At 43.8% G+C, this 23,050-nt stretch overlaps 1 protein-coding gene across 1 annotated transcript in view; it reads left to right on the top strand.

Moving 5' to 3' along the window:
- The window catches only part of LOC109870354 (ras-related protein Rab-40B), a 74,542-nt gene that overhangs the window by 49,198 nt on the left and 2,294 nt on the right, over positions 1-23,050 (top strand). The window contains exon 3 of the mRNA XM_031804843.1: positions 21,416-21,556. Coding sequence (XP_031660703.1) covers positions 21,416-21,556 — 141 coding nt within the window. The remainder of the gene's footprint in view (positions 1-21,415; positions 21,557-23,050) is intronic.

Raw genomic sequence — 23,050 nt, 5'->3', positions numbered from 1 at the left:
GGCCAGAACAGTTGTCTAATGTTATAGGAGGGAGGGCCAGAACAGTAGTTATAGAAGGAGGGCCAGAACAGTTGTCTAATGTTATAGAAGGAGGGCCAGAACAGTTGTCTAATGTTATAGGAGGAGGGCCAGAACAGTTGTCTAATGTTATAGAAGGAGGCCAGACAGTAGTTATAGAAGGAGGGCCCAGAACAGTTGTCTAATGTTATAGGGAGGGAGGGCCAGAACAGTTGTCTAATGTTATAGGAGGAGGGCCAGAACAGTAGTTATAGAAGGAGGGCCAGAACAGTTGTCTAATGTTATAGAAGGGAGGGCCAGAACAGTTGTCTATGTTATAGAAGGAGGGCCAGAACAGTAGTTATAGAAGGAGGGCCAGAACAGTTTGTCTAATGTTATAGGAGGAGGGCCAGAACAGTTGTCTAATGTTATAGGAGGAGGGCCAGAACAGTAGTTATAGAAGGAGGGCCAGAACAGTTGTCTAATGTTATAGGAGGATGGCCAGAACAGTTGTCTAATGTTATAGGAGGAGGGCCAGAACAGTAGTTATAGAAGGAGGGCCAGAACAGTTGTCTAATGTTATAGGAGGAGGGCCAGAACAGTAGTTATAGAAGGAGGGCCAGAACAGTTGTCTAATGTTATAGGAGGAGGGCCAGAACAGTAGTTATAGAAGGAGGGCCAGAACAGTTGTCTATGTTATAGAAGGAGGCCAGAACAGTTGTCTAATGTTATAGAAGGAGGGCCAGAACATAGTTATAGAAGGAGGGCCAGAAACAGTTGTCTAATGTTATAGGAGGAGGGCCAGAACAGTAGTTATAGAAGGAGGGCCAGAAACAGTGTGTCTAATGTTATAGAAGGAGGGCCAGAACAGTTGGTCTAATGTTATAGGAGGATGGCCAGAACAGTAGTTATAGGAGGAGGGCCAGAACAGTTGTCTAATGTTATAGGAGGAGGGCCAGAACAGTTGTCTAATGTTTTAGGAGGGCCAGAACAGTAGTTATAGAAGGAGGGCCAGAACAGTTGTCTAATGTTTTAGGAGGGCCAGAACAGTAGTTATAGAAGGAGGGCCAGAACAGTAGTTATAGAAGGAGGGCCAGAACAGTAGTTATAGAAGGAGGGCCAGAACAGTAGTTATAGAAGGAGGGCCAGAACAGTTGTCTAATGTTATAGGAGGGAGGGCCAGAACAGTAGTTATAGAAGGAGGGCCAGAACAGTTGTCTAATGTTATAGGAGGAGGGCCAGAACAGTAGTTATAGAAGGAGGGCCAGAACAGTTGTCTAATGTTATAGGAGGAGGGCCAGAACAGTAGTTATAGAAGGAGGCCAAGAACAGTTGTCTAATGTTATAGAAGGAGGGCCAGAACAGTTGTCTAATGTTATAGAAGGAGGGCCAGAACAGTAGTTATAGAAGGAGGGCCAGAACAGTTGTCTAATGTTATAGGAGGAGGGCCAGAACAGTAGTTATAGAAGGAGGGCCAGAACAGTTGTCTAATGTTATAGAAGGAGGGCCAGAACAGTTGTCTAATGTTATAGGAGGAGGGCCAGAAACAGTAGTTATAGGAGGAGGGCCAGAACAGTTGTCTAATGTTATAGGAGGAGGGCCAGAACAGTTGTCTAATGTTTTAGGAGGGCCAGAACAGTAGTTATAGAAGGAGGGCCAGAACAGTTGTCTAATGTTTTAGGAGGGCCAGAACAGTAGTTATAGAAGGAGGCCAGAACAGTAGTTATAGAAGGAGGGCCAGAACAGTAGTTATAGAAGGAGGGCCAGAACAGTTGTCTAATGTTATAGGAGGAGGGCCAGAACAGTAGTTATAGAAGGAGGGCCAGAACAGTAGTTATAGAAGGAGGGCCAGAACAGTTGTCTAATGTTATAGAAGGAGGGCCAGAACAGTTGTCTAATGTTATAGGAGGGCCAGAACAGTTGTCTAATGTTATAGAAGGAGGGCCAGAACAGTTGTCTATGTATAGAAGGAGGGCCAGAACAGTAGTTATAGAAGGAGGGCCAGAACAGTTGTCTAATGTTTTAGGAGGGCCAGAACAGTAGTTATAGAGGAGGGCCAGAACAGTAGTTATAGAAGGAGGGCCAGAACAGTAGTTATAGAAGGAGGGCCAGAACAGTAGTTATAGAAGGAGGGCCAGAACCAGTTCTCTAATGTTATAGGAGGAGGGCCAGAACAGTAGTTATAGAAGGAGGGCCAGACAGTAGTTATAGAAGGAGGGCCAGAACAGTTGTCTAATGTTATAGAAGGAGGGCCAGAACAGTTGTCTAATGTTATAGGAGGGCCAGAACAGTTGTCTAATGTTATAGAAGGAGGGCCAGAACAGTTGTCTAATGTTATAGAAGGAGGGCCAGAACAGTTGTCTAATGTTATAGGAGGGCCAGAACAGTAGTTATAGAAGGAGGGCCAGAACAGTTGTCTAATGTTATAGAAGGAGGGCAGAACAGTAGTTATAGAAGGAGGGCCAGAACAGTTGTCTAATGTTTTAGGAGGAGGGCCAGAACAGTGGTCTAATGTATAGGAGGAGGGCCAGAACAGTTGTCTAATGTTATAGGAGGAGGGCCAGAACAGTTGTCTAATGTTATAGAAGGAGGGCCAGAACAGTAGTTATAGAAGGAGGGCCAGAACCGTTGTCTAATGTTATAGAAGGAGGGCCAGAACAGTAGTTATAGAAGGAGGGCCAGAACAGTTGTCTAATGTTTTAGGAGGAGGGCCAGAACAGTGGTCTAATGTTATAGGAGGAGGGCCAGAACAGTTGTCTAATGTTATAGGAGGAGGGCCAGAACAGTTGTCTAATGTTTTAGGAGGGCCAGAACAGTAGTTATAGAGGGAGGGCCAGAACAGTAGTTATAGAAGGAGGGCCAGAACAGTTGTCCAATGTTATAGGAGGAGGGCCAGAACAGTTGTCTAATGTTATAGAAGGAGGGCTAGAACAGTAGTTATAGAAGGAGGGCCAGAGCAGTTGTCTAATGTTATAGGAGGAGGGCCAGAACAGTTGTCTAATGTTTTAGGAGGGCCAGAACAGTAGTTATAGAAGGAGGGCCAGAACAGTAGTTATAGAAGGAGGGCCAGAACAGTAGTTATAGAAGGAGGGCCAGAACAGTAGTTATAGAAGGAGGGCCAGAACAGTAGTTATAGAAGGAGGGCCAGAACAGTTGTCTAATGTTATAGAAGGAGGGCCAGAACAGTTGTCTAATGTTATAGGAGGAGGGCCAGAACAGTTGTCTAATGTTTTAGGAGGGCCAGAACAGTAGTTTATAGAAGGAGGGCCAGAACAGTAGTTATAGAAGGAGGGCCAGAAACAGTTGTCTAATGTTATAGGAGGAGGGCCAGAACAGTTGTCTAATGTTATAGAAGGAGGGCCAGAACAGTAGTTATAGAAGGAGGGCCAGAACAGTTGTCTAATGTTATAGGAGGAGGGCCAGAATAGTTGTCTAATGTTATAGAAGGAGGGCCAGAACAGTTGTCTAATGTTATAGAAGGAGGGCCAGAACAGTAGTTATAGAAGGAGGGCCAGAACAGTTGTCTAATGTTATAGAAGGAGGGCCAGAACAGTGGTCTAATGTTATAGGAGGAGGGTCAGAACAGTAGTTATAGAAGGAAGGCCAGAACAGTTGTCTAATGTTATAGGAGGAGGGCCAGAACAGTGGTCTAATGTTATAGGAGGAGGGCCAGAACAGTAGTTATAGAAGGAGGGCCAGAAACAGTTGTCTAATGTTATAGGAGGAGGGCCAGAACAGTAGTTATAGAAGGAGGGCCAGAACAGTTTGTCTAATGTTTTAGGAGGAGGGCCAGAACAGTAGTTATAGAAGGAGGGCCAGAACAGTTGTCTAATGTTATAGGAGGAGGGCCAGAACAGTAGTTATAGAAGGAGGGCCAGAACAGTAGTTATAGAAGGAGGGCCAGAACAGTAGTTATAGAAGGAGGCCAGAACAGTTGTCTAATGTTATAGAAGGAGGGCCAGAACAGTAGTTATAGAAGGAGGGCCAGAACAGTTGTCTAATGTTATAGAAGGAGGGCCAGAACAGTAGTTATAGAAGGAGGGCCAGAACAGTTGTCTAATGTTATAGGAGGAGGGCCAGAACAGTTGTCTAATGTTATAGAAGGAGGGCCAGAACAGTTGTCTAATGTTATAGGAGGGCCAGAACAGTAGTTATAGAAGGAGGGCCAGAACAGTTGTCTAATGTTATAGAAGGAGGGCCAGAACAGTTGTCTAATGTTATAGGAGGAGGGCCAGAACAGTTGTCTAATGTTATAGAAGGAGGGCCAGAACAGTAGTTATAGAAGGAGGGCCAGAACAGTTGTCTAATGTTATAGGAGGAGGGCCAGAACAGTTGTCTAATGTTATAGAAGGAGGGCCAGAACAGTAGTTATAGAAGGAGGGCCAGAACAGTTGTCTAATGTTATAGGAGGAGGGCCAGAAACAGTAGTTATAGAAGGAGGGCCAGAACAGTTGTCTAATGTTATAGAAGGAGGGCCAGAACAGTTGTCTAATGTTATAGAAGGAGGGCCAGAACGGTAGTTATAGAAGGAGGGCAGAACAGTGTCTAATGTTATAGAAGGAGGGCCAGAACAGTTGTCTAATGTTATAGGAGGGCCAGAACAGTAGTTATAGAAGGAGGGCCAGAACAGTTGTCTAATGTTATAGAAGGAGGGGCCAGAACAGTTGTCTAATGTTATAGGAGGAGGGCCAGAACAGTTGTCTAATGTTATAGAAGGAGGGCCAGAACAGTAGTTATAGAAGGAGGGCCAGAACAGTTGTCTAATGTTATAGGAGGAGGGCCAGAACAGTTGTCTAATGTTATAGAAGGAGGGCCAGAACAGTAGTTATAGAAGGAGGGCCAGAACAGTGTCTAATGTTATAGAAGGAGGGCCAGAACAGTAGTTATAGAAGGAGGGCCAGAACAGTTGTCTAATGTTATAGGAGGAGGGCCAGAACAGTTGTCTAATGTTATAGGAGGAGAGCCAGAACAGTAGTTATAGAAGGAGGGGCAGAACAGTTGTCTAATGTTATAGAAGGAGGGCCAGAACAGTTGTCTAATGTTATAGGAGGAGGGCCAGAACAGTAGTTATAGAAGGAGGGCCAGAACAGTTGTCTAATGTTATAGGAGGAGGGCCAGAACAGTTGTCTAATGTTATAGAAGGAGGGCCAGAAACAGTTGTCTAATGTTATAGAAGGAGGGCCAGAACAGTAGTTATAGAAGGAGGGCCAGAACAGTGGTCTAATGTTATAGGAGGAGGGCCAGAACAGTAGTTATAGAAGGAGGGCCAGAACAGTAGTTATAGAAGGAGGGCCAGAACAGTTGTCTAATGTTATAGGAGGAGGGCCAGAACAGTAGTTATAGAAGGAGGGCCAGAACAGTAGTTATAGAAGGAGGGCCAGAACAGTTGTCTAATGTTATAGAAGGAGGGCCAGAACAGTAGTTATAGAAGGAGGGCCAGAACAGTTGTCTCAATGTTATAGAAGGGAGGGCCAGAACAGGTAGTTATAGAAGGAGGGCCAGAACAGTTGTCTAATGTTATAGGAGGAGGGCCAGAACAGTTGTCTAATGTTATAGAAGGAGGGCCAGAACAGTAGTTATGAAAGGGAGGGCCAGAACAGTTGTCTAATGTTATAGGAGGAGGGCAGAACAGTAGTTTATAGAAGGAGGGGCCAGGAACAGTTGTCTAAGGTTATAGAAGGGAGCCAGAAACAGTTGTCTATGTATAGAAAGGAGGGCCAGAACAGTTGTCTAATGTTATAGAAGGAGGGCCAGAACAGTAGTTATAGAAGGAGGGCCACAGAACAGTTTGTCTATGTTATAGGAGGAGGGCCCCCAGACCAGTAGTTAGTAGAAGGAGGGCCAGAACAGTTGTCTAATGTTATAGAGGAGGGCCAGAACAGTTGTCTAATGTTATAGGAGGAGGGCCAGAACAGTAGTTATAGAAGGAGGGCCAGAACAGTTGTCTAATGTTATAGGAGGAGGGCCAGAACAGTAGTTATAGAAGGAGGGCCAGAACAGTTGTCTAATGTTATAGAAGGAGGGCCAGAACAGTTGTCTAATGTTATAGAAGGAGGGCCAGAACAGTAGTTATAGAAGGAGGGCCAGAACAGTTGTCTAATGTTATAGAAGGAGGGCCAGAACAGTTGTCTAATGTTATAGGAGGGCCAGAACAGTAGTTATAGAAGGAGGGCCAGAACAGTTGTCTAATGTTATAGAAGGAGGGCCAGAACAGTTGTCTAATGTTATAGGAGGAGGGCCAGAACAGTTGTCTAATGTTATAGAAGGAGGGCCAGAACAGTAGTTATAGAAGGAGGGCCAGAACAGTTGTCTAATGTTATAGGAGGAGGGCCAGAACAGTTGTCTAATGTTATAGAAGGAGGGCCAGAACAGTAGTTATAGAAGGAGGGCCAGAACAGTTGTCTAATGTTATAGGAGGAGGGCCAGAACAGTAGTTATAGAAGGAGGGCCAGAACAGTTGTCTAATGTTATAGAAGGAGGGCCAGAACAGTTGTCTAATGTTATAGAAGGAGGGCCAGAACAGTTGTCTAATGTTATAGAAGGAGGGCCAGAACAGTAGTTATAGAAGGAGGGCCAGAACAGTTGTCTAATGTTATAGAAGGAGGGCCAGAACAGTTGTCTAATGTTATAGGAGGAGGGCCAGAACAGTAGTTATAGAAGGAGGGCCAGAACAGTTGTCTAATGTTATAGAAGGAGGGCCAGAACAGTTGTCTAATGTTATAGGAGGAGGGCCAGAACAGTAGTTATAGAAGGAGGGCCAGAACAGTTGTCTAATGTTATAGGAGGGCCAGCCAGAACAGTTGTCTAATGTTATAGAAGGAGGGCCAGAACAGTTGTCTAATGTTATAGAAGGAGGGCCAGAACAGTAGTTATAGAAGGAGGGCCAGAACAGTTGTCTAATGTTATAGAAGGAGGGCCAGAACAGTAGTTATAGAAGGAGGGCCAGAACAGTAGTTATAGAAGGAGGGCCAGAACAGTTGTCTAATGTTATAGGAGGAGGGCCAGAACAGTAGTTATAGAAGGAGGGCCAGAACAGTAGTTATAGAAGGAGGGCCAGAACAGTTGTCTAATGTTATAGGAGGAGGGCCAGAACAGTAGTTATAGAAGGAGGGCCAGAACAGTTGTCTAATGTTATAGAAGGAGGGCCAGAACAGTTGTCTAATGTTATAGAAGGAGGGCCAGAACAGTAGTTATAGAAGGAGGGCCAGAACAGTTGTCTAATGTTATAGGAGGAGGGAACCAGAACAGTAGTTATAGAAGGAGGGCCAGAACAGTTGTCTAATGTTATAGAAGGAGGGCCAGAACAGTTGTCTAATGTTATAGGAGGAGGGCCAGAACAGTTGTCTAATGTTATAGAAGGAGGGCCAGAACAGTAGTTATAGAAGGAGGGCCAGAACAGTTGTCTAATGTTATAGGAGGAGGGCCAGAACAGTTGTCTAATGTTATAGAAGGAGGGCCAGAAACAGTAGTTATAGAAGGAGGGCCAGAACAGTTGTCTAATGTTATAGGAGGAGGGCCAGAAACAAGTGGTCTAATGTTATAGGAGGAGGGCCAGAACAGTAGTTATAGAAGGAGGGCCAGAACAGTTTTGTCTAATGTTTATAGAAGGAGGGCCAGAACAGTTGTCTAATGTTATAGAAGGAGGGCCAGAACAGTAGTTATAGAAGGAGGGCCAGAACAGTTGTCTAATGTTATAGAAGGAGGGCCAGAACAGTTGTCTAATGTTATAGAAGGAGGGCCAGAACAGTAGTTATAGAAGGAGGGCCAGAACAGTTGTCTAATGTTATAGGAGGAGGGCCAGAACAGTTGTCTAATGTTATAGGAGGAGAGCCAGAACAGTAGTTATAGAAGGAGGGCCAGAACAGTTGTCTAATGTTATAGAAGGAGGGCCAGAACAGTTGTCTAATGTTATAGGAGGAGGGCCAGAACAGTAGTTATAGAAGGAGGGCCAGAACAGTTGTCTAATGTTATAGGAGGAGGGCCAGAACAGTTGTCTAATGTTATAGAGGAGGGCCAGAACAGTTGTCTAATGTTATAGAAGGAGGGCCAGAACAGTAGTTATAGAAGGAGGGCCAGAACAGTTGTCTAATGTTATAGGAGGAGGGCCAGAACAGTAGTTATAGAAGGAGGGCCAGAACAGTAGTTATAGAAGGAGGGCCAGAACAGTTGTCTAATGTTATAGGAGGAGGGCCAGAACAGTAGTTATAGAAGGAGGGCCAGAACAGTAGTTATAGAAGGAGGGCCAGAACAGTTGTCTAATGTTATAGAAGGAGGGCCAGAACAGTAGTTATAGAAGGAGGGCCAGAACAGTTGTCTAATGTTATAGAAGGAGGGCCAGAACAGTAGTTATAGAAGGAGGGCCAGAACAGTTGTCTAATGTTATAGGAGGAGGGCCAGAACAGTTGTCTAATGTTATAGAAGGAGGGCCAGAACAGTTGTCTAATGTTATAGGAGGAGGGCCAGAACAGTAGTTATAGAAGGAGGGCCAGAACAGTTGTCTAATGTTATAGAAGGAGGGCCAGAACAGTTGTCTAATGTTATAGGAGGAGGGCCAGAACAGTTGTCTAATGTTATAGAAGGAGGGCCAGAACAGTAGTTATAGAAGGAGGGCCAGAACAGTTGTCTAATGTTATAGGAGGAGGGCCAGAACAGTTGTCTAATGTTATAGAAGGAGGGCCAGAACAGTAGTTATAGAAGGAGGGCCAGAACAGTTGTCTAATGTTATAGGAGGAGGGCCAGAACAGTAGTTATAGAAGGAGGGCCAGAACAGTTGTCTAATGTTATAGAAGGAGGGCCAGAACAGTTGTCTAATGTTATAGAAGGAGGGCCAGAACAGTTGTCTAATGTTATAGAAGGAGGGCCAGAACAGTAGTTATAGAAGGAGGGCCAGAACAGTTGTCTAATGTTATAGGAGGAGGGCCAGAACAGTTGTCTAATGTTATAGAAGGAGGGCCAGAACGGTAGTTATAGAAGGAGGGCCAGAACAGTTGTCTATGTTATAGAAGGAGGGCCAGAACAGTTGTCTAATGTTATAGGAGGGCCCGAACAGTAGTTATAGAAGGAGGGCCAGAACAGTTGTCTAATGTTATAGAAGGAGGGCCAAGAACAGTTGTCTAATGTTATAGGAGGAGGGCAGAACAGTTGTCTAATGTTATAGGAGGAGGGCCAGAACAGTTGTCTAATGTTATAGAAGGAGGGCCAGAACAGTAGTTATAGAAGGAGGGCCAGAACAGTTGTCTAATGTTATAGGAGGAGGGCCCAGACAGTTGTCTAATGTTATAGGAGGGCCAGAACAGTAGTTATAGAAGGAGGGCCAGAACAGTTGTCTAATGTTATAGGAGGAGGGCCAGAACAGTTGTCTAATGTTATAGAAGGAGGGCCAGAAACAGTAGTTATAGAAGGAGGGCCAGAACAGTTGTCTAATGTTATAGGAGGAGGGCCAGACCGTAGTTTAGTAGAAGGAGGGCCAGCAACAGTTGTCTAATGTTATGAAGGAGGGCCAGAACAGTTGTCTAATGTTATAGAAGGAGGGCCAGAACAGTTGTCTAATGTTATAGAAGGAGGGCCAGAACAGTAGTTATAGAAGGAGGGCCAGAACAGTTGTCTAATGTTATAGGAGGAGGGCCAGAACAGTTGTCTAATGTTATAGGAGGAGAGCCAGAACAGTAGTTATAGAAGGAGGGGCAGACAGTTTGTCTTAATGTTATAGAAGGAGGGCCAGAACAGTTGTCTAATGTTATAGAAGGAGGGCCAGAACAGTAGTTATAGAAGGAGGGCCAGAACAGTTGTCTAATGTTATAGGAGGAGGGCCAGAACAGTTGTCTAATGTTATAGGAGGAGGGCCAGAACAGGTAGTTTATAGAAGGAGGGCCAGAACAGTTGTCTGACTGTTATAGGAGGAGGGCCAGAACAGTAGTTATAGAAGGAGGGCCAGAACAGTTGTTAATGTTATAGAAGGAGGGCCAGAACAGTCTGTCTAATGTTATAGAAGGAGGGCCAGAACAGTAGTTATAGAAGGAGGGCCAGAACAGTTGTCTAATGTTATAGGAGGAGGGCCAGAACAGTAGTTATAGAAGGAGGCCAGAACAGTTGTCTAATGTTATAGAAGGAGGGCCAGAACAGTTGTCTAATGTTATAGGAGGAGGGGCCAGAACAGTTGTCTAATGTTATAGAAGGAGGGCCAGAACAGTAGTTATAGAAGGAGGGCCAGAACAGTTGTCTAATGTTATAGGAGGAGGGCCAGAACAGTTGTCTAATGTTATAGGAGGAGGGCCAGAACAGTAGTTATAGAAGGAGGGCCAGAACAGTTGTCTAATGTTATAGAAGGAGGGCCAGAACAGTTGTCTAATGTTATAGAAGGAGGGGCCAGAACAGTAGTTATAGAAGGAGGGGCCAGAACAGTTGTCTAATGTTATAGGAGGAGGGCCAGAACAGTAGTTATAGAAGGAGGGCCAGAACAGTTGTCTAATGTTATAGAAGGAGGGCCAGAACAGTTGTCTAATGTTATAGAAGGAGGGCCAGAACAGTTGTCTAATGTTATAGAAGGAGGGCCAGAACAGTAGTTATAGAAGGAGGGCCAGGAACAGTTGTCTAATGTTATAGGAGGAGGGCCAGAACAGTTGTCTAATGTTATAGGAGGAGAGCCAGAACAGTAGTTATAGAAGGAGGGGCAGAACAGTTGTCTAATGTTATAGAAGGAGGGCCAGAACAGTTGTCTAATGTTATAGGAGGAGGGCCAGAACAGTAGTTATAGAAGGAGGGCCGAACAGTTGTCTAATGTTATAGGAGGAGGGCCAGAACAGTTGTCTAATGTTATAGAAGGAGGGCCAGAACAGTTGTCTAATGTTATAGAAGGAGGGCCAGAACAGTAGTTATAGAAGGAGGGCCAGAACAGTGGTCTAATGTTATAGGAGGAGGGCCAGAACAGTAGTTATAGAAGGAGGGCCAGAACAGTAGTTATAGAAGGAGGGCCAGAACAGTTGTCTAATGTTATAGGAGGAGGGCCAGAACAGTAGTTATAGAAGGAGGGCCAGAACAGTAGTTATAGAAGGAGGGCCAGAACAGTTGTCTAATGTTATAGAAGGAGGGCCAGAACAGTTGTCTAATGTTATAGAAGGAGGGCCAGAACAGTAGTTATAGAAGGAGGGCCAGAACAGTTGTCTAATGTTATAGGAGGAGGGCCAGAACAGTTGTCTAATGTTATAGAAGGAGGGCCAGAACAGTTGTCTAATGTTATAGGAGGAGGGCCAGAACAGTAGTTATAGAAGGAGGGCCAGAACAGTTGTCTAATGTTATAGAAGGAGGGCCAGAACAGTTGTCTAATGTTATAGGAGGAGGGCCAGAACAGTTGTCTAATGTTATAGAAGGAGGGCCAGAACAGTAGTTATAGAAGGAGGGCCAGAACAGTTGTCTAATGTTATAGGAGGAGGGCCAGAACAGTAGTTATAGAAGGAGGGCCAGAACAGTTGTCTAATGTTATAGAAGGAGGGCCAGAACAGTTGTCTAATGTTATAGAAGGAGGGCCAGAACAGTTGTCTAATGTTATAGAAGGAGGGCCAGAACAGTAGTTATAGAAGGAGGGCCAGAACAGTTGTCTAATGTATAGGAGGAGGGCCAGAACAGTTGTCTAATGTTATAGAAGGAGGGCCAGAACGGTAGTTATAGAAGGAGGGCCAGAACAGTTGTCTAATGTTATAGGAGGAGGGCCAGAACAGTTGTCTAATGTTATAGGAGGGCCAGAACAGTAGTTATAGAAGGAGGGCCAGAACAGTTGTCTAATGTTATAGAAGGAGGGCCAGAACAGTTGTCTAATGTTATAGGAGGAGGGCCAGAACAGTTGTCTAATGTTATAGGAGGAGGGCCAGAACAGTTGTCTAATGTTATAGAAGGAGGGCCAGAACAGTAGTTATAGAAGGAGGGCCAGAACAGTTGTCTAATGTTATAGGAGGAGGGCCAGAACAGTAGTTATAGAAGGAGGGCCAGAACAGTTGTCTAATGTTATAGAAGGAGGGCCAGAACAGTTGTCTAATGTTATAGAAGGAGGGCCAGAACAGTAGTTATAGAAGGAGGGCCAGAACAGTTGTCTAATGTTATAGGAGGAGGGCCAGAACAGTAGTTATAGAAGGAGGGCCAGAACAGTTGTCTAATGTTATAGAAGGAGGGCCAGAACAGTTGTCTAATGTTATAGAAGGAGGGCCAGAACAGTAGTTATAGAAGGAGGGCCAGAACAGTTGTCTAATGTTATAGGAGGAGGGCCAGAACAGTTGTCTATGTTATAGGAGGAGAGCCAGAACAGTAGTTATAGAAGGAGGGGCAGAACAGTTGTCTAATGTTATAGAAGGAGGGCCAGAACAGTTGTCTAATGTTATAGGAGGAGGGCCAGAACAGTAGTTATAGAAGGAGGGCCAGAACAGTTGTCTAATGTTATAGGAGGAGGGCCAGAACAGTTGTCTAATGTTATAGAAGGAGGGCCAGAACAGTTGTCTAATGTTATAGAAGGAGGGCCAGAACAGTAGTTATAGAAGGAGGGCCAGAACAGTGGTCTAATGTTATAGGAGGAGGGCCAGAACAGTAGTTATAGAAGGAGGGCCAGAACAGTAGTTATAGAAGGAGGGCCAGAACAGTTGTCTAATGTTATAGGAGGAGGGCCAGAACAGTAGTTATAGAAGGAGGGCCAGAACAGTAGTTATAGAAGGAGGGCCAGAACAGTTGTCTAATGTTATAGAAGGAGGGCCAGAACAGTAGTTATAGAAGGAGGGCCAGAACAGTTGTCTAATGTTATAGAAGGAGGGCCAGAACAGTAGTTATAGAAGGAGGGCCAGAACAGTTGTCTAATGTTATAGGAGGAGGGCCAGAACAGTTGTCTAATGTTATAGAAGGAGGGCCAGAACAGTTGTCTAATGTTATAGGAGGAGGGCCAGAACAGTAGTTATAGAAGGAGGGCCAGAACAGTTGTCTAATGTTATAGAAGGAGGGCCAGAACAGTTGTCTAATGTTATAGGAGGAGGGCCAGAACAGTTGTCTAATGTTATAGAAGGAGGGCCAGAACAGTAGTTATAGAAGGAGGGCCAGAACAGTTGTCTAATGTTATAGGAGGAGGGCCAGAACAGTAGTTATAGAAGGAGGGCCAGAACAGTTGTCTAATGTTATAGAAGGAGGGCCAGAACAGTTGTCTAATGTTATAGAAGGAGGGCCAGAACAGTTGTCTAATGTTATAGAAGGAGGGCCAGAACAGTAGTTATAGAAGGAGGGCCAGAACAGTTGTCTAATGTTATAGGAGGAGGGCCAGAACAGTTGTCTAATGTTATAGAAGGAGGGCCAGAACGGTAGTTATAGAAGGAGGGCCAGAACAGTTGTCTAATGTTATAGAAGGAGGGCCAGAACAGTTGTCTAATGTTATAGGAGGGCCAGAACAGTAGTTATAGAAGGAGGGCCAGAACAGTTGTCTAATGTTATAGAAGGAGGGCCAGAACAGTTGTCTAATGTTATAGGAGGAGGGCCAGAACAGTTGTCTAATGTTATAGGAGGAGGGCCAGAACAGTTGTCTAATGTTATAGAAGGAGGGCCAGAACAGTAGTTATAGAAGGAGGGCCAGAACAGTTGTCTAATGTTATAGGAGGAGGCCCAGAACAGTTGTCTAATGTTATAGGAGGGCCAGAACAGTAGTTATAGAAGGAGGGCCAGAACAGTTGTCTAATGTTATAGGAGGAGGGCCAGAACAGTTGTCTAATGTTATAGAAGGAGGGCCAGAACAGTAGTTATAGAAGGAGGGCCAGAACAGTTGTCTAATGTTATAGGAGGAGGGCCAGAACAGTAGTTATAGAAGGAGGGGCCAGAACAGTTGTCTAATGTTATAGAAGGAGGGCCAGAACAGTTGTCTAATGTTATAGAAGGAGGGCCAGAACAGTTGTCTAATGTTATAGAAGGAGGGCCAGAACAGTAGTTATAGAAGGAGGGCCAGAACAGTTGTCTAATGTTATAGGAGGAGGGCCAGAACAGTTGTCTAATGTTATAGGAGGAGAGCCAGAACAGTAGTTATAGAAGGAGGGGCAGAACAGTTGTCTAATGTTATAGAAGGAGGGCCAGAACAGTTGTCTAATGTTATAGAAGGAGGGCCAGAACAGTAGTTATAGAAGGAGGGCCAGAACAGTTGTCTAATGTTATAGGAGGAGGGCCAGAACAGTTGTCTAATGTTATAGGAGGAGGGCCAGAACAGTAGTTATAGAAGGAGGGCCAGAACAGTTGTCTAATGTTATAGGAGGAGGGCCAGAACAGTAGTTATAGAAGGAGGGCCAGAACAGTTGTCTAATGTTATAGAAGGAGGGCCAGAACAGTTGTCTAATGTTATAGAAGGAGGGCCAGAACAGTAGTTATAGAAGGAGGGCCAGAACAGTTGTCTAATGTTATAGGAGGAGGGCCAGAACAGTAGTTATAGAAGGAGGGCCAGAACAGTTGTCTAATGTTATAGAAGGAGGGCCAGAACAGTTGTCTAATGTTATAGGAGGAGGGCCCAGAACAGTTGTCTAATGTTATAGAAGGAGGGCCAGAACAGTAGTTATAGAAGGAGGGCCAGAACAGTTGTCTAATGTTATAGGAGGAGGGCCAGAACAGTTGTCTAATGTTATAGGAGGAGGGCCAGAACAGTAGTTATAGAAGGAGGGCCAGAACAGTTGTCTAATGTTATAGAAGGAGGGCCAGAACAGTTGTCTAATGTTATAGAAGGAGGGCCAGAACAGTAGTTATAGAAGGAGGGCCAGAACAGTTGTCTAATGTTATAGGAGGAGGGCCAGAACAGTTGTCTAATGTTATAGGAGGAGGGCCAGAACAGTAGTTATAGAAGGAGGGCCAGAACAGTTGTCTAATGTTATAGGAGGAGGGCCAGAACAGTTGTCTAATGTTATAGGAGGAGGGCCAGAACAGTAGTTATAGAAGGAGGGCCAGAACAGTTGTCTAATGTTATAGGAGGAGGGCCAGAACAGTAGTTATAGAAGGAGGGCCAGAACAGTTGTCTAATGTTATAGGAGGAGGGCCAGAACAGTAGTTATAGAAGGAGGGCCAGAACAGTTGTCTAATGTTATAGAAGGAGGGCCAGAACAGTTGTCTAATGTTATAGAAGGAGGGCCAGAACAGTAGTTATAGAAGGAGGGCCAGAACAGTTGTCTAATGTTATAGGAGGAGGGCCAGAACAGTAGTTATAGAAGGAGGGCCAGAACAGTTGTCTAATGTTATAGAAGGAGGGCCAGAACAGTTGTCTAATGTTATAGGAGGATGGCCAGAACAGTAGTTATAGGAGGAGGGCCAGAACAGTTGTCTAATGTTATAGGAGGAGGGCCAGAACAGTTGTCTAATGTTTTAGGAGGGCCAGAACAGTAGTTATAGAAGGAGGGCCAGAACAGTTGTCTAATGTTTTAGGAGGGCCAGAACAGTAGTTATAGAAGGAGGGCCAGAACAGTAGTTATAGAAGGAGGGCCAGAACAGTAGTTATAGAAGGAGGGCCAGAACAGTAGTTATAGAAGGAGGGCCAGAACAGTTGTCTAATGTTATAGGAGGAGGGCCAGAACAGTAGTTATAGAAGGAGGGCCAGAACAGTTGTCTAATGTTATAGGAGGAGGGCCAGAACAGTAGTTATAGAAGGAGGGCCAGAACAGTTGTCTAATGTTATAGGAGGAGGGCCAGAACAGTAGTTATAGAAGGAGGGCCAGAACAGTTGTCTAATGTTATAGAAGGAGGGCCAGAACAGTTGTCTAATGTTATAGAAGGAGGGCCAGAACAGTAGTTATAGAAGGAGGGCCAGAACAGTTGTCTAATGTTATAGGAGGAGGGCCAGAACAGTAGTTATAGAAGGAGGGCCAGAACAGTTGTCTAATGTTATAGAAGGAGGGCCAGAACAGTTGTCTAATGTTATAGGAGGAGGGCCAGAACAGTTGTCTAATGTTTTAGGAGGGCCAGAACAGTAGTTATAGAAGGAGGGCCAGAACAGTTGTCTAATGTTTTAGGAGGGCCAGAACAGTAGTTATAGAAGGAGGGCCAGAACAGTAGTTATAGAAGGAGGGCCAGAACAGTAGTTATAGAAGGAGGGCCAGAACAGTTGTCTAATGTTATAGGAGGAGGGCCAGAACAGTAGTTATAGAAGGAGGGCCAGAACAGTAGTTATAGAAGGAGGGCCAGAACAGTTGTCTAATGTTATAGAAGGAGGGCCAGAACAGTTGTCTAATGTTATAGGAGGGCCAGAACAGTTGTCTAATGTTATAGAAGGAGGGCCAGAACAGTTGTCTAATGTTATAGAAGGAGGGCCAGAACAGTAGTTATAGAAGGAGGGCCAGAACAGTTGTCTAATGTTATAGAAGGAGGGCCAGAACAGTAGTTATAGAAGGAGGGCCAGAACAGTTGTCTAATGTTTTAGGAGGAGGGCCAGAACAGTGGTCTAATGTTATAGGAGGAGGGCCAGAACAGTTGTCTAATGTTATAGGAGGAGGGCCAGAACAGTTGTCTAATGTTTTAAGAGGGCCAGAACAGTAGTTATAGAGGGAGGGCCAGAACAGTAGTTATAGAAGGAGGGCCAGAACAGTTGTCTAATGTTTTAGGAGGGCCAGAACAGTAGTTATAGAAGGAGGGCCAGAACAGTAGTTATAGAAGGAGGGCCAGAACAGTAGTTATAGAAGGAGGGCCAGAACAGTAGTTATAGAAGGAGGGCCAGAACAGTTCTCTAATGTTATAGGAGGAGGGCCAGAACAGTAGTTATAGAAGGAGGGCCAGAACAGTAGTTATAGAAGGAGGGCCAGAACAGTTGTCTAATGTTATAGAAGGAGGGCCAGAACAGTTGTCTAATGTTATAGGAGGGCCAGAACAGTTGTCTAATGTTATAGAAGGAGGGCCAGAACAGTTGTCTAATGTTATAGAAGGAGGGCCAGAACAGTTGTCTAATGTTATAGAAGGAGGGCCAGAACAGTAGTTATAGAAGGAGGGCCAGAACAGTTGTCTAATGTTATAGAAGGAGGGCCAGAACAGTAGTTATAGAAGGAGGGCCAGAACAGTTGTCTAATGTTTTAGGAGGAGGGCCAGAACAGTGGTCTAATGTTATAGGAGGAGGGCCAGAACAGTTGTCTAATGTTATAGGAGGAGGGCCAGAACAGTTGTCTAATGTTATAGAAGGAGGGCCAGAACAGTAGTTATAGAAGGAGGGCCAGAACAGTTGTCTAATGTTATAGAAGGAGGGCCAGAACAGTAGTTATAGAAGGAGGGCCAGAACAGTTGTCTAATGTTTTAGGAGGAGGGCCAGAACAGTGGTCTAATGTTATAGGAGGAGGGCCAGAACAGTTGTCTAATGTTATAGGAGGAGGGCCAGAACAGTTGTCTAATGTTTTAGGAGGGCCAGAACAGTAGTTATAGAAGGAGGGCCAGAACAGTAGTTATAGAAGGAGGGCCAGAACAGTAGTTATAGAAGGAGGGCCAGAACAGTAGTTATAGAAGGAGGGCCAGAACAGTAGTTATAGAAGGAGGGCCAGAACAGTTGTCTAATGTTATAGAAGGAGGGCCAGAACAGTTGTCTAATGTTATAGGAGGAGGGCCAGAACAGTTGTCTAATGTTTTAGGAGGGCCAGAACAGTAGTTATAGAAGGAGGGCCAGAACAGTAGTTATAGAAGGAGGGCCAGAACAGTTGTCTAATGTTATAGGAGGAGGGCCAGAACAGTTGTCTAATGTTATAGAAGGAGGGCCAGAACAGTAGTTATAGAAGGAGGGCCAGAACAGTTGTCTAATGTTATAGGAGGAGGGCCAGAATAGTTGTCTAATGTTATAGAAGGAGGGCCAGAACAGTTGTCTAATGTTATAGAAGGAGGGCCAGAACAGTAGTTATAGAAGGAGGGCCAGAACAGTTGTCTAATGTTATAGAAGGAGGGCCAGAACAGTGGTCTAATGTTATAGGAGGAGGGTCAGAACAGTAGTTATAGAAGGAAGGCCAGAACAGTTGTCTAATGTTATAGGAGGAGGGCCAGAACAGTAGTTATAGAAGGAGGGCCAGAACAGTTGTCTAATGTTATAGGAGGAGGGCCAGAACAGTAGTTATAGAAGGAGGGCCAGAACAGTTGTCTAATGTTTTAGGAGGAGGGCCAGAACAGTAGTTATAGAAGGAGGGCCAGAACAGTTGTCTAATGTTATAGGAGGAGGGCCAGAACAGTAGTTATAGAAGGAGGGCCAGAACAGTTGTCTAATGTTATAGGAGGAGGGCCAGAACAGTTGTCTAATGTTATAGAAGGAGGGCCAGAACAGTTGTCTAATGTTATAGGAGGGAGGGCCAGAACAGTTGTCTAATGTTATAGAAGGAGGGTCAGAACAGTAGTTATAGAAGGAGGGCCAGAACAGTTGTCTAATGTTATAGGAGGAGGGCCAGAACAGTTGTCTAATGTTATAGGAGGAGGGCCAGAACAGTAGTTATAGAAGGAGGGCCAGAACAGTTGTCTAATGTTATATAAGGAGGGCCAGAACAGTTGTCTAATGTTATAGAAGGAGGGCCAGAACAGTAGTTATAGAAGGAGGGCCAGAACAGTTGTCTAATGTTATAGAATGAGGGCCAGAACAGTTGTCTAATGTTATAGGAGGAGGGCCAGAACAGTTGTCTAATGTTATATAAGGAGGGCCAGAACAGTAGTTATAGAAGGAGGGCCAGAACAGTTGTCTAATGTTATAGAAGGAGGGCCATAACAGTAGTTATAGAAGGAGGGCCAGAACAGTTGTCTAATGTTTTAGGAGGAGGGCCAGGACAGTTGTCTAATGTTATAGGAGGAGGGCCAGAACAGTTGTCTAATGTTATAGGAGGAGGGCCAGAACAGTAGTTATAGAAGGAGGGCCAGAACAGTTGTCTAATGTTATAGGAGGAGGGCCAGAACAGTTGTCTAATGTTATAGAAGGAGGGCCAGAACAGTAGTTATAGAAGGAGGGCCAGAACAGTTGTCTAATGTTATAGAAGGAGGGCCAGAACAGTTGTCTAATGTTATAGAAGAAGGGCCAGAACAGTTGTCTAATGTTATAGAAGGAGGGCCAGAACAGTTGTCTAATGTTATAGGAGGAGGGCCAGAACAGTTGTCTAATGTTATAGAAGGAGGGCCAGAACAGTTGTCTAATGTTATAGGAGGAGGGCCAGAACAGTTGTCTAATGTTATAGGAGGAGGGCCAGAACAGTTGTCTAATGTTATAGAAGGAGGGCCAGAACAGTTGTCTAATGTTTTAGGAGGGCCAGAACAGTTGTCTAATGTTATAGAAGGAGGGCCAGAACAGTTGTCTAATGTTTTAGGAGGAGGGCCAGAACAGTCGTCTAATGTTATAGAAGGAGGGCCAGAACAGTTGTCTAATGTTTGGTAAAGATTTGGTCAAGTGGTAAAAGAGGATGATAGCGGTGCCCATGTCATGTAATGATTGTGAGGCTCTATACAAATGTCAGTCACAATGAGGGTACTTCAAACAGGCCTATGGCACATTAAGGGAACTGTTGCCTTCTGCTCAGATGGTTTACATGGAAACTGAAATCAAGACACTGACTGTAGGTCTACAACCTCTCACATAGTCATAATATTAACTCCTACAGAATTAAGCATTTCTTGTAGTAAAATTATACCCCAAATGTACATTTTGACTCAGGAACAGCAGTGGGGAAATAAGATTTCTTTCTTTCAGCATCTTGAGAGAATATGAATGCGCAGTTAGACACCGTCTGGACAAGTGCTGTCTTTATCAGAACCATAAAAGATGATAGTATTTCAACTACATAAAATATGCATCCAAATGCAGAACTAAGATCTTATCAGCTGGTAGAACTGTACCGACGTCGACTAGAAGCATTCATTCTGTAACTGATGACCTTATTCTGGTGAGCAAGGGTTTATTTAGTCTTCTAGGGCAACATATAATGACAAAACAGAAGCTGCATGTACAGTGGGGCAAAAAAGTATTTAGTCAGCCACCAATTGTGCAAGTTCTCCCACTTCAAAAGATGAGAGAGGCCTGTAATTTCCATCATAGGTACACTTCAACTATGACAGACAAAATGGGGGAAAAAATCCAGAAAATCACATTGTAGCATTTTTTATGAATTTATTTGCAAATTAAAATCTGTTGTTATTTCCCATCAGGCTTTATTGACTCTGTTTCCATGTCCCGACACTACTCCTGGGCCTCATCAGTTACACCTGGACTCTACCACCTTCCTGATTACTCCCCATATATATTGGCCTCTGTTGTTATTTCCCATCAGGCGTTATTGACTCTGTTTCCATGTCCCGACACTACTCCTGTTTTTGTATTGTTCACATTCTATTCAACTCTCCACCTGCTTCCTGACTCCCAGCGTCTATGTTACAGATTAACACCTCAATATTACGGAAGCAGCAGTTGATCAAGGCTAGTTTCAGGTGGTTAGCGAACAGGGAAACCTTATCCTGTACTTATCTAGTCAAGGTATTCTAGTGTTTCAGTTTTCATGAATCTAAACATTTACAATGTTTCTTCCACTTTGACTTTACAGAGGATTTTGTGTAGATCGTTGACAAAAGAAAATACGGTTTAAATACATTTCAATCCCACTTTGTAACGCAACAAAATGTTTAAACATGTCAAGGGGGTGTAGGCATTCCACAGGCATTGTAGACCACATGGAGAATTAAATCATGCTGAAAGTCCCTCCGTCAATCCTATGTCACTTCTAGAAAGATTTCAACCCACTTGATCCAAACATTTCTCAATGTTTCTCCATCATTGTAAAGGCATTAGTTATTGTTGCTTTGACAAAGTCATTTCTGAAGATTATGATTTATTTAATGTGATTAGTTATTCATTCAGTGTCCCTCGTTTTAAGGTCAACACTGTTATGTGAACTGAACTCTCAATTTAATATGGTGTTACTTGCTGCTTTTAGATTTTTTTAAAAGAAACACTGATCAAATCATAGTGTAAAAGCAAGAGCGCTGGTTCTACTCTTTTTGGTCGTTTTCTGGTGTTTTGTGGTGGGAAAATGAGCGGGTCGAGCAAAACACATCAACGCTGTTACCAATGTTTTAGTCATTAAATGTTTTGGGGAAATATGCATTCAATTGCCACTCCCTGTTGCACACAAGCTTCCATTCCCCAGGTCACAAGGAGATTTATGGATGATTTAAAATGCAATCATCAACCCTGGTACGGTCAACCATAGTCAACCATTTTTTTATGAAGTTGAATATGTGCTTTTAATGACAGAATGTTACAATTTTTATTTATTTTTTACCAAGTTACACTTTTCAAAAGGCACAGAATTTGTGGAACAACCCAGATGCCTTGCCCTGAATAAGGTTGTGAGATTAAGGGTGGAATGCTGTGTGATTTGATTAACAGGTGTCTGACCTGCTGACCCTTTAACATCTGACCTCTAACCTTTGTGTGTTGTTTCAGGGACACATCTGGCCAGGGGCGCTTCTGCACCATCTTCCGCTCTTACTCCAGAGGAGCACAGGTGTGTGTGTGTGTGTGTGCGCGTGCGATTGTGTTTGAGTGTGCACCTTTGCCAAAAAAGAGTGTGTTTAGCATTTTTCAGTACTTTGTTTGATTAATGGGTCAGTCTACACAATCAGAAAACAAATACCATAGTGTTTACAGCAGGGGAATGCTGCTGCTGTTGAACACTGCACAGTACATGTATAAAACATGTTTTACTGCACAGTAAACCCTCATGTATAAAACATAAAATCTAGGTTTTGCGAAAACCTCACTCAAAGGACAGATTTAATCTCTGAGGAAAGAAATAGCTAATGAACATAACAGCCTGTTATGGAAAGGTTTTAGGATCACCACCACAGATGACCTGTAACAACTGCACTGTAGCCTATACATGTATAAGCCTACTGGCTGTGCTAATATTATAGAATAGAGACATGGGAGTTGTTTGTACATGCTTTCAAATGCATCTGTATATCAGCAACATCACTATTGACCCTGGCACCCTTTCATGTGGAAACATCACAGTATGGGTGGGTGGGGGTGGGCCTGTTCAAAAACAACAGTTGAATGATAAATTGTTAGTGGATCCAGTCCTTTTACCATGTAGGAAGTTAATGTAGTTCAACCACATCATTGATGTGCTACTACTGAATCATACTGGCTTTACCCAATCCTGAACCACTGCTGATCAGCTACGGAGAATTCTCACCTCCCAGGCGATGAAGGAAAATTACTTCGTGAATAAAGTTTTCTTGTTGTTAAAAAAAAAAAAAATGTTTTACTAATCTGCCCGTTACCGACCATAGACTGGCTGTTACCATGGTGACAATGACATCCCCTGCCATAGCGAGGCAGAAGGATGTGCTTCTTGAACACTGTGTACACACCATAAATATAGTCATCAGAGATCAACTCTGTGTGTGCGTGTGCGTGCGCGCGGGCGGGCGGGCGGGTCGGTCAGGTCACAACAAATAGAAGTCACACACACAAGTCTCTGGCCTCTAACAGTTCTATAGAATGCATGCTGATGGAGAATTGGCTTGAATCCTCAGTGTTAGTTGCTGGTGCCACCAGTGACAGTCAAACATAATAGCAGTTGGACAGACTACTCTAGCTAATTGCATTTATACTTGTTAATGTGATTTTCCCTTTGTTACAGTTTTTTACTACTCTTCCCCCATTAACAGAATAGTACGCTTCATTTTTCTCTGACCTCCAAGTTATTTTTTGAATTGTTTGTTTGTGTGATTTATTTCGTATAGCATTATTTTTTTACACCAATGTACATTACACCCCCCCTATTTATCCTATAATGTTGCATCTATCCCTTAGAGAGCGGTTTTTTTTTTGGTTTTAGAGTGGCGTTGCTAGGATACCATTTTTATTCTTGTGTTATTGTCTCTCTATTTCACAAACCCCTTCTCCCATCTTTCTTTTTCTCTCTCCTCTCGCTTCTCTTTCTTTTCATCTCTCTATTTCTTTTTTTCTCTCTTTTTTTTTTTTTCCTCTCTCTCTCTCTCTCCTTTCTCTCTCTTCTCTCTTTCTTTTCTCTCTCTCTTTCTTTTTCTTCTCTCTTTTCTTTTCTCTCTT

The sequence above is a fragment of the Oncorhynchus kisutch genome, linkage group LG25 (genome assembly GCF_002021735.2).
Source record: "Oncorhynchus kisutch isolate 150728-3 linkage group LG25, Okis_V2, whole genome shotgun sequence".
NCBI classification, from domain to species: domain Eukaryota; kingdom Metazoa; phylum Chordata; class Actinopteri; order Salmoniformes; family Salmonidae; genus Oncorhynchus; species Oncorhynchus kisutch.
Note: the sequence above shows the minus strand (reverse complement) of the source record. Positions and strands in the feature narration are given on the sequence as shown.